Source organism: Somniosus microcephalus, chromosome 16, assembly GCF_052327205.1.
Source record: "Somniosus microcephalus isolate GS21.2 chromosome 16, FLI_Smic_1.0, whole genome shotgun sequence".
Taxonomy (NCBI): Eukaryota; Metazoa; Chordata; class Chondrichthyes; order Squaliformes; family Somniosidae; genus Somniosus; species Somniosus microcephalus.
In genome coordinates, this window is record NC_141002.1 from 32272935 (window position 1) to 32291702 (window position 18768).

General features: G+C 45.6%; 1 protein-coding gene across 4 annotated transcripts in view; it reads right to left on the bottom strand.

Moving 5' to 3' along the window:
* The window catches only part of LOC147106053 (ankyrin repeat and SOCS box protein 15-like), a 30133-nt gene that overhangs the window by 11184 nt on the left and 181 nt on the right, over positions 1-18768 (bottom strand). The window contains exons 1-8 of one of the 4 annotated variants that reach the window (XM_086008771.1): positions 18700-18762; positions 16472-16615; positions 12048-12192; positions 10793-10845; positions 10571-10702; positions 9657-9815; positions 4963-5208; positions 4204-4375 (exon numbers count right to left, since the gene is read on the bottom strand). In XM_086008771.1, coding sequence (XP_085864897.1) covers positions 4204-4375; positions 4963-5208; positions 9657-9815; positions 10571-10702; positions 10793-10845; positions 12048-12163 — 878 coding nt within the window. In that variant the 5' untranslated portion in view covers positions 12164-12192; positions 16472-16615; positions 18700-18762. Of the gene's footprint in view, positions 1-4203; positions 4376-4962; positions 5209-9656; positions 9816-10570; positions 10703-10792; positions 10846-12047; positions 12193-16471; positions 16616-18699; positions 18763-18768 lie in introns of those variants that run through there. The other 3 variants (XM_086008772.1, XM_086008773.1, XM_086008770.1) reach the window with 3 other exon arrangements.

The window sequence follows — 18768 nt, forward strand, 5'->3', positions numbered from 1 at the left end:
TTCTCAAGATGCTGGCCTGCGGAGCAGCCTTCTGCTAAAGAATTAACATTCACAGATACAAGCTGGTGATCAAATTAGCTAGGGTGAGACTTTGATTAAAAGTACTTCTTAAAGGTACATATTAAGGATAAGTGAACCAACAGCCAAGCAAATTTAACGGGTGCTATTTTTATAAAGAAGAATTTGGCAATTTTTAAAATCCTGTTTATACATATTACAATGAGAGAAAATGCACTGAAATAAATTAGTGTTACATGTACATAACATTATTGCATCAAAGATGGTGCACGATGACTCTGGTCCATCTTTAGATCAAAAATAAAAAGCAGTTTCACCAAACATTAACGGAGGAAGAAGAAAAATGATCTGACTCAAGGAATTGGAAAATAAATTTCCCTCTCCCTAATGTAAAATTGTTTCTATTGAACAAGCGATCTTTAGGAACACTTTATTTGTCACATATACGGTTAAGATTCTTGTTCACTTGGCTCACAAATATATACATTTTACTCCCTTACTAGTTTTCTCCCCTCTCTCCTCTCTTGACTGGTGACACCTGGCTGCGTTACGGTTTTGTGTCCCTCTTACGGTACCTCCACCAGTGACCAGTCATCATGTGTGTGAGCCCGGATAGTGAGTTTCGACAAGCTACTCGATTGTAGGGCATCAAGCCAAGCTCAGTCCTGACTTCACCTGACAAACGCATTTCCAGCAGTGGGAAGCCGTGCCAAATTACAGTTCCTTAGCACAGGAGAGCAGAGGCCAATTATAGAGTTCCTCCCACTAACATCCCAGCTAACCCAGCACAGACCTAACTCGGAACTTTCCTTATCTGTATGGCTCAGCGACTCACTGAATGAACTAATTGAACCATCAGAGGAAAGCCCCACCTTGTTATCATAGAATCAAAGAATGGTTACAGCACAGAAGGAGGACATTCAGCCCGTCGAGCCCGTGCCGGTTCTCTGCAAGAGCACTTCAGCTAGTCCCACTCCCCCGCCCTTTCCCCGTAGCCCTGCAATTTTTTTCCTTCAGGTCCTTATCCAATTCCCTTTGGAAAGCCACAATTGAATCTGCCTCCACCACCCTTTCAGGCAGTGCATTCCAGATCCTAATCACTCGCTGCGTAAAAAAGTTTTTCCTCATGTTGCCTTTGGTTCTTCTGCCAATCACCTTAAATCTGTCTTTCTCTGGTTCTCGACCCTTCCGCCAATGGGAACAGTTTCTCTGATCTACTCTGTCTAGACCCCCTCATGATTTTGAACACATCTATCAAATCTCCTCTCAACCTTCTCTGCTCTAAGGAGAACAACCCCAGCCTCTCCAGTCTATCCACGTAACTGAAGTTCCTCATCCCTGGAACCATTCTTGTAAATCTTTTCTGTACCCTCTCTAAGGCCTTCCCATCCTTTCTAAAGCGCAGTGCCCAGAATTGAACACAATACTCCAGTTGAGGCCAAAATCAGTGTTTTATAAAGGTTCATCATAACTTCCTTGCTTTTGGACTCTATGCCTCTATTTATAAAGCCCAGGATCCCGTATGTTTTTTAACCGCTTTCTCAACCTGCCCTGCCACCTTCAACAATTTGTGCACATATACCTTCTCATTCTTCCTACCAAAATGTATCAGTTCGACTTTTCTGCATTAAATTTCATCTGTCATGTGTCTGCCCATTCCACCAGCCTGTCTATGGCCTCTTGAAGTCTATCACAATCCTCCTCACTGTTCACTATACTTCCAAGTTTTGTGTCATCTGCAAATTTTGAAATTGTGCCCTGTACACCCAGGTCCATGTCATTAATATATATCAAGAAAAGCAGTGGTCCTAGTACCAAGGAACACCACTGTATACCTTCCTCCAGTCCGAAAAACAACCGTTCACCACTACTCTCTGTTCCCTGTCACTTAGCCCATTTTGTATCCATGCTGCCACTGTCTCTTTTATTCCATGGGCTTCAACTTTGCTGGCAAGCCTATTAATTGGCACTTTATCAAACGCCTTTTGGAAGTCCATGTACACCACATCAACTGCATTTCCCTCATCAACCCTCTCTGTTACCTCATTAAAAACTCAATCAAGTCAGTGAAACACGATTTGCCTTTAACAAATCCGTGCTAGCTTTCCTTAATTAATCCACAATTGTCCAAGTGACTGTTAATTTTGTCTCAGGTTATCGTTACTAAAAGCTTCTCCACTACCGAGGTTAAACTGATTGGCCTGTAGTTGCTGGGTTTATCCTTACACCATTTTTTGAACAAGGGTGTAACATTTGCAATTCTCCAGTCCTTTTGCACCACCCCCCGTATCTAAGGATGATTGGAATATTATGGCCAGTACCTCCGCAATTTCCACCTTTACTTCCCTCAGCATCTTATGATGCATCCTATCCGGTCCTGGTGACTTATTTACTTTAAGTACAGACAGCCTTTCTAATACCTCCCTTTTATCAATTTTTATCCCATCCAGTATCTCAACTACCTCTTCTTTCACAATGACTTTGACAGCATCTTCTTCCTTGGTAAAGACAGATGCAAAGTACTCATTTAGTACCTTAGCCATGCCCTCTGCTTCCACGTGTAGGTTTCCTTTTTGGTCCCTAATCGGCCCCAATTCTCCTCTTACTGCCCATTTACTATTTATATGCCTATAGAAGACTTTTGAATTCCCTTTTATGTTAGCTGCCAATCTATTCTCATACTCTCTCTTTGCCCCTCTTATTTTCTTTTTCACTTCCCCTCTGAACTTTCTATATTCAGCCTGGTTCTCACTTGTACTCTCAACCTGACATCTGTCATACGCCCCCTTTTTCTGCTTCATCTTACTCTCTATCTCTTTCGTCATCCAGGGAGCTCTGGCTTTGGTTGCCCTACCTTTCCCCCTCGTGGGAATGTACTGCGACTGTACCCGAACCATTTAAAGACAGCACATTTTTCGATTACAGTTTTGCCTGCCAATTTTTGATTCCAATTTACCCGGGCTAGATCCATTCTCAACCCACTGAAATTGGCCCACCTCCGATTAAGTATTTTTACTCTAGATTGCTCCTTGTCCTTTTCCATAGCTAATCTAAACCTTATGATACTATGATCACTGTTCCCTAAATGTTCCCCTACTGACACTTGCTCCACTTGACCCACCTCATTCCCCAGAACCAGATCCAGCAATGTCTCCTTCCTTGTTGGGCCAGAAACGCACTGGTCAAAAAAGTTCTCCTGAACATACTTCAGAAATTCTTCCCCTCACTGCCCTTTACATTATTACTATCCCAGTCTATATTAGGATAATTGAAGTCCCCCATTATCACTACTCTATAGTTCTTGCACCTCTCTGTAATTTCCCTGAAAATTTTCTCCTCCATATCCTTCCCACTAGTTGGCGGTCTATAGAATACACCTAGTAGTATAATGACACCTCTATCGTTTCTTAACTCTAACCAAATAGATTCTGTCCTTGACCCCTCTAGGACATCCTCTCTCTCCAACACTGTAATATTCTCATTAATCAACACCCCACCTCTTTTCTTTCCTTCCCTATCTTTCCTGAACACCTTATATTCAGGAATATTTAATACCCAATCCTGCCCTTTTTTGAGCCAGGTCTCCGTTTTCGCCACGACATCATATTCACATGTGGCTATTTGCGCCTGCAGCTCACCAATCTTGTTTACTCTGCTTCGTGCGTTTACACACATGCACTGTAAACCTTCTTGTATTCTCTCTTAATCTGACCCCACCTAATACCGTACTATTTCTTACTCTAGTGCTTTCTGTCTCTCCCAATTCTTTGTGCACCTTGTTTCTCCTTTCTAATGCTACATCCTGGTGCCCATCCCCCTGCCAAATTAGTTTAAACCCTCCCCAACAGCACCAGCAACACCCAAGCGAGGATATTCGTCCCGGCTCTGTTGAGGTGCAACCCGTCTGGCCTGCATAGGTCCCACCTCCCCCAGAATCAGTCCCAATGTCCCAGGAATCTAAAGCCCTCCCTCCTGCACCATTTCTCCAGCCATGCATTCATCTGCTCTATCCTCCTATTTCTATACTCACTAGCTCGTGGCACTGGGAGCAATCCGGCAATTACTACCTTTGAGGTCCTGCTTATTAATCTCTTTCCTAGCTCCCTAACAACAGATAACCAGCCGAGCCAAAGCAGGCTATTGGTTTTGGTGTAAGGTGCTTCAGTGAGTTGCTCTATTACTCACAAGTAATGTCCCTTCTGTGCTGCTCTGTGGATCGGAAGGTGGCCCGAGTTGTCTGGTCCGTTGGAATTTGCTCCATACTCCAGCAGCTCGCTGATACAATCTGGATTCCCGCCTTCGGCTGCTTCAAACAGCACTGAGGCACCATCATCCGCTTGAGCATGAATATCACCTCCTGCAAACAAAACAAGGCATTCCACGCTGGGATAAGCAACCTGGATAAAAGTCACACTTCCTACAGGTTCACTAGATTGATTTCTGGGATGAGACGGTTGTCCTATGAGGAGAGGTTGAGTAGAATGAGCTTATATTCTCTGGAGTTTAGAAGAATGAGAGGTGATCTCACTGAAATGAATAAAATTCTTAGAGAGCTTGACAGGGTAGATGCTGAGAGGCTGGTTCCCCTGGCTGGAGAATATAGAACTTGGGACATAGTCTCAGGATAAGGGGTTGGCCATTTAGCACTGAGATGAGGAGAACTTCTTTCACTCAGAGGGTTTGAATCTTTGGAATTCTCTACCCCAGAGGGCTGTGGATGCTGAGTCATTGAGTATATTCATGACAGAGATCTATAGATTTTTAGATGCTAAGGGAATCAAAAGATATGGGGATAGGGCGGGAAAGTGGAGTTGAGATTGACAATCAGCCATGATCTTATTGAATGATGGAGCAGGCTCGAGGGGCCGTATGGCTTACTCCTGCTCATATTGCTTATGTTCTTATGTAGGCCATATTACTGCTAGTGACATTTTCTTATGGTACCTTTATGTATTAGATGCTCCAACACACTGCAGTGTCCAAATGCAGCAGCGGTGGCAACAGGAGTTACTCCGTACCCATCCTTCTGATTGACGCTCCCATTGTTCCTCAGCAGCAGTGCCACCATGTCATCATGCCCTTGTTTGGCTGCTTCATGCATTGCTGTCCACCGTCTAACACAGGGCCGGTTTATAAGCGCCCCGTGTTGTAGTAGCACGGATACCATTTCAAAGGCATTTTCCCTCACAGCTTGGAAATGTACAGTAGACAGGAACACAAGAAGAAGAAATGTAATTTTTTTTTAAAGCAAGTAATTTTGAAATACAAAATGAAACTGAATAAATTTGTAGAGGGTTCCTAATGGATGAGCGCATGGTACAAGGGGCTTGATGATATCAGAAACAGCGACAGCAAATCCAGAATGGTTAATGATGGTGATCTGAAGCCCAAGAGCGTGTTATGGTTTAACACGCTCAGAGACATTAGGGGGAATTTTAACCCCCAAAAACAGGTGAGTTTGGGTCAGGTGTGATGTGAAAATGTTAAATGTCTCAAACCCGACCCCAACCCGCCCACTTCTGGTTCTAACGGAAGCGGGACGGACAACCAACCCACTCGCAGGAGGCGGGTTGGTCATTTAAATATTATAACGAGGCTGTGTGCCTCAGATTTAACCTATCTTCCAGGTTTAACCCTGGCCGGCCGGGTTTCAAGGGCTTCGGGAAACCCGGCAGCTAAAGGGAGGTGAGGACTGCTTCATGGGCCAGGAGGAGCAGGAGAGCTTCCTCCCAGCCCACCAAGCATACCTGCTTCCCTGCCCACCATCGAACCCCCCCCAACCCCGTCCCGGGTCTGCCGACCTCCCCTCGATGAGATCCGCTCCCCCCCCACCACCCCCGGGATCGCCAACTACCCCCAAGATTTGCCCCCACCCCCCCCACTACCATTAACCCAACTGCAGGCTCCCTACATGCTCCTGGCCTGCGGCCTCCTCTGGAGCGTTCCCCGCCTGACAGGGAGCCAAGCCGGTCAAGCAGGCTGGCTTCCGTTTTGGGAACCTGCTGAAAAAAAAAGATGCACGCTGTGATGTTAAAACTGCATGTGTCCCAACCAAACCTCCTCCTCCCCGCTCACAAAACCTGCCCCAGTCAAGATCGGGGCCATTGTTAATTCTTTATAATGTAATGTACAGTCTCCCTTAAATAAATTTGCATATAGACTTGAAAAGCACACTCCCCGGGACCAATGAACGCCCATCCCAATCCCAAATACTCTAGGTGAGTACTTAGTGGCGACAGCACTTAACTGTGCCCTAGGCCCTGATTTTAACTCCGGATGGATTCCCTGCTCAGGCCCGAGTTAAAATTATAGTCGAGTCTCAATGATATCATCAGCCAGCAACATGCATATGTAAAGAAAAACCCTGTTGGCTCCGGGCACGTGTCCTTGTTGCCTACTCAGGAGAGCAGGTTAAAATTGCAGATGTTGTGATCATGGCGGCTTTCGGACAGGCAAGAGCCAGCCCACCCGCCACGTTTCTGCTGAACGAGTAGGGTTAAAATCGCCCCTTTAGCGTCCTCTTTCACAAGACTTTTAAGATGTGAAATGGAATAATCTTGTATATTCCAGGAGCTTTTAGTACAAGTCTGAATACAGCCAAATATCCCAGGCCCTGAATTCCAGTATGATATTCTTCAATATGCTCTATGCTGGCCAGTGCAACACTTGCATTTTGTACTTTATGACATAGGTATGCAATGTAATTCTAGAATCATTCCATTGATGGTTACTGATTGGGGAGAAACTGGAGTACCATAAGTTGGGTTGTTTTTCATATGTCAGCTTTGTGGCAAAGTGTCTCTCTCTGGGATTGGCTTACAAAAACCAGCTAATTGTTCAAAGACATGGCCAATCTTAAAATCCAAATGTTATACTGAGAAACAATCTTACTCGCTTATCGAGGGCTTGCCAATGATGTACTTTACGAGACAAAGAGATAGCTCGATTCCTTACGTAGCTATGAGTGCTTTAATTTACACGGGGCGGTGGTATCTGTAAACAAAAGCCTGGGATTGAAACATAGAAAATAACAGTAATGGACTGCCCTCTATTGGGCGATTTACAAATTCACTGTTAGTAATCTCTACCACTTGTCATGGTGATTCCAGTGTAAATACAAGGTTTTCGGAACTATTATAAACAAGTGAGAGAACATGGGTTGAAGAATATATATTAATTATGGATTAGAACAGCTGAACAAAAGGAATTTTTTTTTTCCGTTCAAGGCTCCACTCCACCAGGCAGGAGAGTCACCTTGAAAGAATGGGTTGCCTAATTCCTTGTGCACTCTGCAGAACCTTCTGTTCCAATCAATAATTACATGAATAATAAAAAAAAAATTCTGCAGAGTAATGTCTCAAAAATACAATCTATGACTAACAATCCATTCTGCTGTAACCTCCCGGTGATACTGGAGGACATTTCCTGTTCAGACACTGAGCAAGGCTTCGGGTCCAGGGTCATAGACTAAAGTTATCCTTTAGCCTCTGTAATGCAGCACTTGAACATTTCCTGCACCATGGAAAAGACCAGTGCATTGGAAAGAAAAGGAGCTCTCAGGGAATCGGGTAAGACAGTGGATGCCAAATAGCAAATTAATGGATGGCTAGATGTGCAATTTCTGATGCAACCCCATTTAGAACTTCAGATCATGTTTGAGCTTCACATTTATAGTGTATGATGATGTCACCTCAATCCCTCAATGAGTTTAATGCCTTGTAGTCCACTAACAGCTTTCCATTATCCTCCACTGTATCAGGAGTACTTCATTTTAAAAGAGACACGAAGAGGCACACAGCAGCACTTTAACAACCATTTAAAGGCACATGGTTGCAAAGTGAAATATTCCACAAAACTATTTGTACGCAGAGAAGCAGGAAATGGTGTACTCTGTGTTTTGCGTCACTGATACTGCCTGACCATCCTGATTAAATTTGTTTTCAAACTAATATGAAAATTAAAACAAAACCCAATGCAAAAGTGTCAGATGCAGCTTTTGCAAATTTGTACGGCAAATTTTCCCGTGGCCAATTACTCAGGATTTGAATCTTCAGAACAGGCTTTCCCAGAATCTAAACCAGGCTGAAAACTCCCCAATAAAGTGACCCTTTTAACTGCACTTTGCCATAATAGTGACAGGCTTCATAAGGCGGCTGGAGAATTAACCCTGTCCTTTACACTGCTGTTATTGTTCTGCAGTTTGGAAGTGTTTCACAGTTGTCATATTCCAGACTGTATTCACAATATATTAATAGATGCACAATCTCTCAGCCCGTGTTGCTCAATATCACATTCTGGTATGGACAGGTGCAATGACTCAACACTGTGCATCTTTAGAACAGGGTCTCTATTCAAAGACTACCAGCTGCATTTAAATCCCATGGGGCCTCAAATGGCACAGCAGATGGAACAAATTTCAGGCAGAGGAAATTGCTAATGGTATTATTTTAGCATATATATATATATGGGACATAGAATTGCATTGTAATCAACTGCAAATTATTTCTGGATAAACCCATGATAATGATGTTGTATTTGTTAATTCTCTTGTGTGAGTTATCACACGTCTTAAGATGCGAAGTGTCCTGATAGCAGTCATCATCTGTACTGACAGGGGCTGTTAAATACAATTGGTTTTTTAATTTAAAAGGTTGGCCTTATGTCAGAAATTTATTTTTAACGTTAAGAGTGCGTTTACATTGCAAGTTTAGCACCGATGTGATGCGATTTCAGGTCCATATCGACGTTAAACTGGCAGTGTAAATCAAGAGTCAGATCCCAATCCCATCTCATTTTGGCTTGCCATCACATGGAGTATAAATCCAGTGTGGTATCAAACCTGCTTTATAAAGTGCTCACAAAGTCCAGGGTCTACTGGATCCACAGGCACTTTGTAAACTCACTTAGCCTCAATTGAAATGTTTAGGGAGCAGGGAATGTCGGCTCCCCACTTGCACCTGGAACTTCCGGGGGGCTTCTCCTGATCTAATTTTGATGGAAAATTGGCAGAAATGCCGGTGAAACAATGTAAACGGCCGTTTGTGCTGTTTCTATGGAGTTTCCACCAACCTTCCGCCAAAGACTAAAACAGCTGTGTCTTTTGACTCCCAATTTGCATATATTGAGGCCCCACCTGTTTCCGGCGGGTGCTCTGGCCGGCTAAATCAAGATCCACCTGAGAATGAGAACAAGCGAACCTCTAGCAGTACGTCAGCCTGTCAGACCCCCATGCGATTTGGGTCCTGCGACCATCCCATTTTTGGGCGGTAGCAAGATGAAAATCACCCCGTTATCTTTTAGTGTCAGGTGAAGAACTTTGCACAACATGCCAGAATATCTTCTTAATCACAGGTTTGAGCCTTGGTCTATCCTGGGTCACGTGATCTCAGCTAAGTCAGTACTAGGGGTATCACTATTGGCCTCAGCACTCATGGATTAGGGAGGGGCAAATCGATATGGAAAATCAGCCAGAGATCCCTGCTAGAAGTCTGCATGAGTGGATGCTAGATGAGAAGACGATCAGGTTGGACATTGATGTATCCCCTCTCCCAACATTTGATCTGTACCCTAGCAAGACGTCAGGAAAAGAGGGGAGGGCGAAAAGAAAACTAATATTAAAAGGAAATAAATCTACTTACCAATCAATAGTGGTGTTTCCCCCCTGTTGTTAGTGACATTGGGACAGATTCGCTTCTCCAAAAGAGCCTGAACATTCCCTATCATTCCAGCTATAGCAGCCAAAGTAAGTGGGGTATCCCCGTCTTCAGTCTTCTGTTGCCAAGTTGTTTTATAGGATGCTACAATTAACAATTTAGAAAATAAAAGGATATGTTTATACACCGGACTGCCTTTTTATCCAACCATAATTTCCACTAATAATAATGAACATAGACTGCTATCGACTTGAGAGAGTGGGAACTGATGTGCCATAAAAGACTATTCACAGAACAGGCTCAACTGCCATGGTTTGGCAGTGATTTTAACCTTTTTGCTGTACCAGCGGAAAAGACACTAGGGCATTTGTTATACCCACAGCAAATCGATGAGGTGGCAGTTACTGAAATATCCAATTAGCAGGGTGTAAAATAATTTTATCCCAATCACTTGGGAAACATGCATTTCAATCAAAATCCTATTGTTCCCCCAGAGGTAGGATATTACCCCTAAGCTGTATGGGCCAGGGACGTCCCAAGTTCGATCCATGGCTTGTACTGAGTGACTTTATCTCAACCCTTGTAAAAACTGATGCGAGATTCTGCTCCACACAGCTATACAACACCCCTTGTTCGAAGTGCGGGTGTGTGAACATCCACTGCAGACAGAATTGAGCTCAGCTGCAATGGCCTCTACAGTGTGAATACCCTGTTGTTACTTGCTGTCAAGGCTCACACATCAATAATGGCCAGTTGGATGAGGCACTGGAGGGCGATCACTATCCATGAAATCGGACTCAATGCCTTGAAGGAGAGGGGAGAAATGTATGTATTTTTTAAACAGCTAGACATTGGTAATGTTCTGTCACATTATGGCCTGGTATCTAATGTTAACTCACAGTCCAGTACAATCTCAAGCACTTGCTGAATGGGCTGGACAGCAGCTTCATGCAGTGGAAACCATCCCCTCTCATCTGCTTCATCGAAAGCAAATTTATGTTTAATCAACTGTTGTAGTTCAAAGACTTTTCCTAGAAAAAAGGAAAAAAAAGCTTTTTCTGTGAGTATTATTGAAAGCTATAACACTACAAACCATATAGCGTGTAGGTCAGACACTTTACCTTGCCTTATTGATTCCACTATTTGTCTGTTTTTTTGGCTGGGTGATAAAAACCTATAAAAGAAATGGCACGAGATTGGCGAGATCCCTATTCCGGATTGATGAAAATAATTGCATATACAGCACACAACAGGCCATTCGGCCCAACCAGTCTGTGCTGGTGCTTATACTACACACCAGTCTCCTCCCATTCCATATCCCTCATCTCAGCCTTTCATCATATCTTTCAATTCCCTTTTCTCTCATGGACTCATCTAGTTTCCTTTTGAAAGCATCTAAGCAATTTGTCTCAACCACTTCCTGCGGTAGCGAGTTCCACATTCTAACCACTCTGAGTAAAATAAATTATCCATATTTCCCTATTGGATTTATTAGTGACTATCTTGTATTTATGGCCCCTAGTTTTGGATTCTCCCACAAGTGGAAACATTCTCTCTGCATCTACCCTGGCCAACCCATTCATAATTTTAAAGACCTCTATCATGTCTCCTCCTGGTCTTATCTTTTCTAAAGAAAAAAGCCCCAACTTGTTCAATTTTTCCCCGGGAGCTGTAATCTCTCAGTTCTAGTACCATCCTTATAAATCTTTTTTGCACTTTCTCTAGTGCTTCTATGTCCATTTTATAGTATGGAGACCAGAATTGTGCACAGTACTCAGTGCACACAGTACGACCTGACCAGTGCCATATACAAGTTTAACACAACTTCACTACTTTTGAATTCTATACCCCTAGAAATAAATCCCAGTACTTTATTAGCATTTTTAATTATTTTGCTGACCTGTGCTGCTGCTTTTAATGATTTGTTTACCTATATCCCTTTGCTCTTCTACCCCATTCAGTTTCTTATTTTCTACGGTGTAGGTGATGTTTCTGTTTTTCCTACTAAAGTGCATCACCTCACATTTATCTATGCTAAAGTTCATTTGCCACTGAACTGCCCAGTCTGCAAGTTTTCTAATGCCTTCTTGTATTATGTTGCATTCTTCCTCAGTGTTAGCTGTACCCCCAGTTTTGGTATCATCTGCAAATTTTGATATTGAGTTACTTATTCCTAAGGCCAAATCATTAATGTAAATTATGAATAACAGTGGTCCCAGCACTGATCCTTGTGGAATATTGCTTTCTACCTTCCTCCAATCTGAATAACTACCCTTTACCCATACTCTCTGCTTTCTATTTTTATGATGAACTAAATGGAGTCAGAGTGATGTATCTTTTTGTTACAGATTTAGATTCTGCTCCATGTCAAGTTACCTTTCATCATGCTGAGATGCTGAGTGATTATTGGCTTCGATATTCTCTTGAATACTCAGCTGGATTGCATACTGAGTCAGATGGTCGTTGACCAAGTCAGTGTTTGCATCCATCATCTTGGGAATAGGACAATCTGCACTACGACCTAACAAGGAAGTGATAAAATAAGAGAGAAATGGTTAACTCATGTATAGGATAACAGATGCCTGGCAGTGCGTTATGAGACTATAATTCAATTGAGAAGTTCTCTGGCATTCTAAATGGCAATTTAGAATAAGAGCTTTTAATAACAGGAAAAAGAGCATTTGGTTCAAACAAGCCTGTCCTTTTTTCAAAAACCTACTGCACTCTCATTATATTTCTCTCTCAAGAAATACCACCAATTGTCCTTTGAACCTATGTCTGCTTCAATTTAAAACTTATGTTTGCTTTAAAAGGTTCTATCTGACTTCCTTTCTTACAGTAACAATATTCATTTATAGTTAATAGAATGTGTCCCAAAAGCACATCATAGGAATGAAAATATCTGGACACCAAGCAGTGATGGGAGAAGAATTAGGGAAGGTGACCAATGAGTTGATCAAAGAGTTACATTTTGAGGAAGCTTTTGAAGGCAGAGCATTAGGTAATAAAGCATTTGGGTTTAAATCCCTGTCGCTGCCCCCTCCAACAACAAGTGCAAGGTGCTAATGGACTTCTTTGTTACGAAGCTGAAGACCATCCATTCATCTACCCTTCAGCTTCCCTCATCTCCCTCCAAACCTTCTCCTAGGCTCCCGCCTGCCCTAGCCCTGAACCTGCATCTCGCTCTAATCTCATTCCCATTTACACCCATGTCCTCGTTCAACTTATTTTATCCCCGAGATCTACCTCCTCTTCCCTTGATCCTATTCCCACTAAACTGCTGACCACCTAATTTCTCTCCTGGCCTCCATGCTAGCTGATATTGTAAATGGTTCCCTCAGCTCAGGTATTGTCATCTTCCATGTTAAAACTGCCATCATTACCCCATCTTCAGAAAACCCACCCTAAACCCTTCTGTTCTTGCAAACTACCACCCCATCTCCAGAACTGGCGAAGGGTCATTGACCTGAAACGTTAACTCTGTTTCTCTCTCCACGATGCTGCCTGACCTGCTGAGTGTTTCCAGCATTTTCTGTTGTTATTTTAGATTTCCAGCATCCGCAGTATTTTGCTATCGTGCTACCCCATCTCCAATCTCCTTTATGTCTCCAAAGTTCTTGAATGAGTCGTCACCTCCCAAATCCATGCCCATCTTTTCCACAACTCCCCAACTGAATCTCTCCAACCAGGTTTCTGCCTCTGCCATGGCACTGAAAAGGCCCGAACCAAATCACAAATGACATCCCTTGTGATTGTGACCATGGTGCATTTTCCCTCCTTGTCCTCTCTGTAAGCCTTTGACATAGACAAACACACCCATCCTCTTGTACTATACAGCTCACTGGGACTAGCCGTTTGCTTGATTCCATGCTTACCCTTTCGATTGTACCCAGAACATCTCCATCTCTTCCAACCCCTGCATTACTTCTGGAGTTCCCCAAGAATCTATCCATGGTCCCCTCCTCTTCCTTATCCTTGCCGTCATCATCCACAGACATGGGGTCAGTTTCCACACGTATTCTGACAATACCCAGCTCCATCTCTTTACCACTTGTCTCGATCACTCCGCTGCCTCTATGTACTCAGACTGCTTGTCCAAACCCAGTCTTGGATGAGCCATAATTTCCTCCAGCTAAACATCTGTAAGACCAAAGCCATTATCTTTGGCTGTTGCCACAAACTATGTAGCCTTGCCACTGATCCCATTCTCCTCTCAGGCTACTTTCCAATTTTCAGGAGTTTCTCCATTCCTCTCACTCGGCCTCTTATGCAACTCCCTCCCTTTGATCCAGCACTGGGCCCGTGCCTTTGGCTGTCTTGGCCCCACGCTTTGGAATTTCCTCCCCAAAACCCCCAGCTTCCCTCTTCTCTTTAAAGACCAAACTTAAAACCCACCTCTTTGACCAGGCTTTTGGTCCTAATAGCCCCATCTTAGACTCAGCATCCACTTTTCTCCTTCTGCCCCTATGAAGCGATTTGGGACCTTTTTTTCCAGACATTAAAGTCATTATATAAATGCAAGTTGTGGTTGAAAGGTTTTTTTTTGGTAGAATGTGATTGATGAGTGTGCGAGTTAGAAAGCAGAAACGTACAGGCACAACAGACACTTTCCCAATCAGAAAGAGGTTATCTGCATATTGCTTCACCCTTGCTTCATTCTGCCTTCCTGGAAATCTGATTTCTGACTCGACTAACATTCTCTTCTCCAACCTGGGTAGACAGAGTTATGAAGTACTTATTTGATAACTTTACCATTTCATTGTCCCCAAATTTCAGCAACCCATTGTCATTTCCAAGTGGACCAACATTTTCGTTACTGTGCATCTATTTGAAAAACCATTTAATCCTACTTGAGATGTTCTCAGCAACCTTACATTCAATGTTTCTGTTGGTGGCTCCTGTTTTTTTTAAAACTCAATCCTCCTGCCTACTGGATTCCTTGATTTTTTTTTTGGAAAGCCATTTGTTTATCTTCAATATTATTCTTTACACTCCTACTAAACATTATTGATCTCCATTTTCTTTTGTTTTAACTTAGCCAACATGAATTTCAATTGTAGTCTCACCAATATTTCCTTAATTTCCATTTTTCTACTGTCAATCTCACAACCATTGTTTTAACTAACTTTTCAACGTTGTTTTTATATCTTTAAAGTTTTCTCTTTTGAAGTGCAATATTTTTGTGTCACTATCCTTTTGGTATGCTCCCACAAGCCTTTCAATTCCAATGATATGTAACGAGAGTAAGGATGCAATTCTGCATCACCTCTGAACATTAACATAAACCCAAAATATAAACATGGTTTTAAACTCTGTGACAGCCAATTGTCAGTCTTTACATTCTGAAAAGCTTTTAGAAAAAAAAATAGATTTTGACTTTGTACTGTGGATGTAGTATATAAAGATAAAGGACCTTACTTGAGATTTTTTTTATCATCAACAGATAATCAGTGAACAAAATGCACTACTAAAGCATACATTATGAATAACAAATCCTCTGGATTGCATTGTTAATGCTAGACTTCATGGCACTTGTGGGACTTTTAAGTGCTTGCAGAAGGAAAGATTGTCATTAATTAGTAAAGTCAGACTCATAATATTTCCTCAAAAGCTAAATATCTTATGACAGATCTGAAAGGAAGTCACTTGTGATATGGATCCAATTTTTCAATTGGGTTTTGAATTAAGAATCCAGTCAACAGTGCTAATAACTGAGGCTGCTTGCGCATAACGACTGAACACCAATATTGTAAATGAAGTATGGACGATGTACCAACTGAACCAAATGGTTAAGCAGGTGTAATCTTTGCAGACTGCGTGTAGTCCGTGTGGACAATGTGTCGTGTGATGTCTCCTCCTCTTCTGGCATGGTGTTTCTACTTGTAAATGCATGTACATGATTAACATGCCAAATGGTGGTGATGGAATTTAGTTTTAGTATATGCTATCCTTCTTATATTTTCAAACAAATGAACTGCTGATTCAAAACAATTAAGTGAACATCCCAAGTTCTTTAATATCATTCGTTAAATAACCAGAGCAAAAGGAAAAGATCTCATTGCGTTATTTTAAGAGCAAGGTGAACCAACATCAATAAAACAGATTATCTGGCCATGTATCTCATTGCTGTTTGTAGGACCTAGTTACAGGTATTAGCAAATTCAAAAGTACTTAATTGACTACGAAACCCTTTTTGATGTCCTGAGGTTGTGAAATGTGTTATATAAATACAAGTTCTTTCTTTATTTACTGCATTCAGCTTTTGTAGCCAAAATGGTTTATTTTGGAAGGTTACGAATAAGTAATTCTTACAAGTTACAATTGACTCTTGAGCTTCCTACCATCAGATGATAAAACAGTGAGTAGATCCGTTAATATTAATGCTTTATTCCACAACAACACAACACAGTTCTCCCAACTTCCATGCATGCCCACAAATTCTCAGCATTCATTCATGCGCAGAACTTGGCTGATTCATGCAACTTTACTGCTTCATTCATGTGTGAGTGCACACATTTTCGACATTCGCAAAACTCCACATGAATTCAAGAAAAGCCTTTAACAAAAAAAGTGCATCAGGCCGTTAAAAACAAAATTGCTGACATGGGTTAGCAAAACACTGCCAGAGCAGGGAAATTAAGGCCTGTAAAATGCTGATGGTTGGCACGTATGTAAGATGTATTACTGGAGGAAATGGGAAAGGAGATGTCTTGCAGAGGGAAGCAAAAAAACCCCACAAAACTTAAGCAGGTTCCTGCACCAACCATAGGAGGGGATAGGAAAATCAAACACATTCTCACCAAGGCTTGGTTTTTCAATGTTGCAGTTTAAGTAAAATAAAGTTTCCAAGGGAGGCCCTGATCAGATTTGTCTATCAGAGGGAGGGGAGGAGGTGAGACTTTCACTGGGGCCGCTACTCACTGCTATGCCTCTGTCAGGTTGTACTGAAATTTCAGGAATTACATTTTAGAGACATTGGAGAGGAAAAGACCAACTGGTCCACGACCCCGCCCTCCCAGACCACACCCCCCTCTGGCCCCATCCACCCAGGCCACGCCCCTCTCCACAGGCCCTGCCCATGCAAGCATGCCCTCTCTAGCTCCGCCCCCTCACATCACCCCCCCTCTCTGGCCCCGCCCACACATGCCCCCCTCTCTGGCCCCGCCCACACATGCCCCCCCTCTCTGGCCCCGCCCACACATGTCCCCCTCTCTGGCCCCGCCCACACATGTCCCCCCCTCTCTGGCCCCGCCCACACATGCCCCCCTCTCTGGCCCCGCCCACACATGCCCCCCTCTCTGGCCCCGCCCACACATGTCCCCCTCTCTGGCCCCGCCCACACATGTCCCCCTCTCTGGCCCCGCCCACACATGTCCCCCTCTCTGGCCCCGCCCACACATGTCCCCCTCTCTGGCCCCGCCCACACATGCCCCCCTCTCTGGCCCCGCCCACACATGCCCCCCTCTCTGGCCCCACCCACATGCCCCCCTCTCTGTCCCCGCCCACACATACCCCCCTCTCTGGCCCCGCCCACACATGCCCCCCTCTCTGGCCCCACCCACACATGCCCCCTCTCTGGCCCCACCCACACATGCCCCCTCCACACATGCCCCCTCTCTGGCCCCACCCACACATGCCCCCCTCTCTGGCCCCACCCACATATGCCCCCCTCTCTGGCCCCGCCCACACATGCCCCCCTCTCTGGCCCCGCCCACACATGCCCCCCTCTCTGGCCCCGCCCACACATGCCCCCCTCTCTGGCCCCGCCCACACATGCCCCCCTCTCTGGCCCCGCCCACACATGCCCCCCTCTCTGGCCCCACCCACACATGCCCCCCTCTCTGGCCCCACCCACACATGCCCCCCTCTCTGGCCCCACCCACACATGCCCCCCTCTCTGGCCCCGCCCACACATGCCCCCCTCTCTGGCCCCGCCCACACATGCCCCCCTCTCTGGCCCCGCCCACACATGCCCCCCTCTCTGGCCCCGCCCACACATGCCCCCTCTCTGGCCCCGCCCACACATGCCCCCCTCTCTGGCCCCGCCCACACATGCCCCCCTCTCTGGCCCCGCCCACATGCCCCCCTCTCTGTCCCCGCCCACACATACCCCCCTCTCTGGCCCCGCCCACACATGCCCCCCTCTCTGGCCCCACCCACACATGCCCCCTCTCTGGCCCCACCCACACATGCCCCCTCCACACATGACCCCTCTCTGGCCCCACCCACACATGCCCCCTCTCTGGCCCCACCCACATATGCCCCCCTCTCTGGCCCCGCCCACACATGCCCCCCTCTCTGGCCCCGCCCACACATGCCCCCTCTGGCCCCGCCCACACATGCCCCCCTCTCTGGCCCCGCCCACACATGCCCCCCTGGCCCCGCCCACACATGCCCCCCTCTCTGGCCCCGCCCACACATGCCCCCTCTCTGGCCCCGCCCACACATGCCCCCCTCTCTGGCCCCGCCCACACATGCCCCCCTCTCTGGCCCCTCCCACACATGCCCCCTCTCTGGCCCCGCCCACACATGCCCCCTCTCTGGCCCCGCCCACACATGCCCCCCTCTCTGGCCCCGCCCACACATGCCCCCCTCTCTGGCCCCGCCCACATATGCCCCCTCTCTGGCCCCACCCACACATGCCCCCCTCTCTGGCCCCGCCCACACATGCCCCCCTCTCTGGCCCCGCCCACACATGCCCCCCTCTCTGGCCCCGCCCACACATGCCCCCTCTCTGGCCCCGCCCACACATGCCCCCCCTCTCTGGCCCCGCCCACACATGCCCCCCCCTCTCTGGCCCCGCCCACACATGCCCCCCTCTCTGGCCCCGTCTGGCCACGCCCCCATCTGGCCACGCCCCCTCCCCTCCGTAACACTCACAATCCCACATTAAACACACGGGGACTGATGACAGGAGCCGCCCGTCCGGCGCCGACAGTGATTACAGACCGGTCACCACCGGGGCCTGAACCGCTGTCGTTGTTATGAGTCTGTAATCAAATGAGCCAGGCCGGGACCCGCTCCTCACCTCACTTTATCCTGAGCCACCCATTAACAGCCGCGCCACGCCACTCCTCCCCCCCCAGTCCCCCGCCCC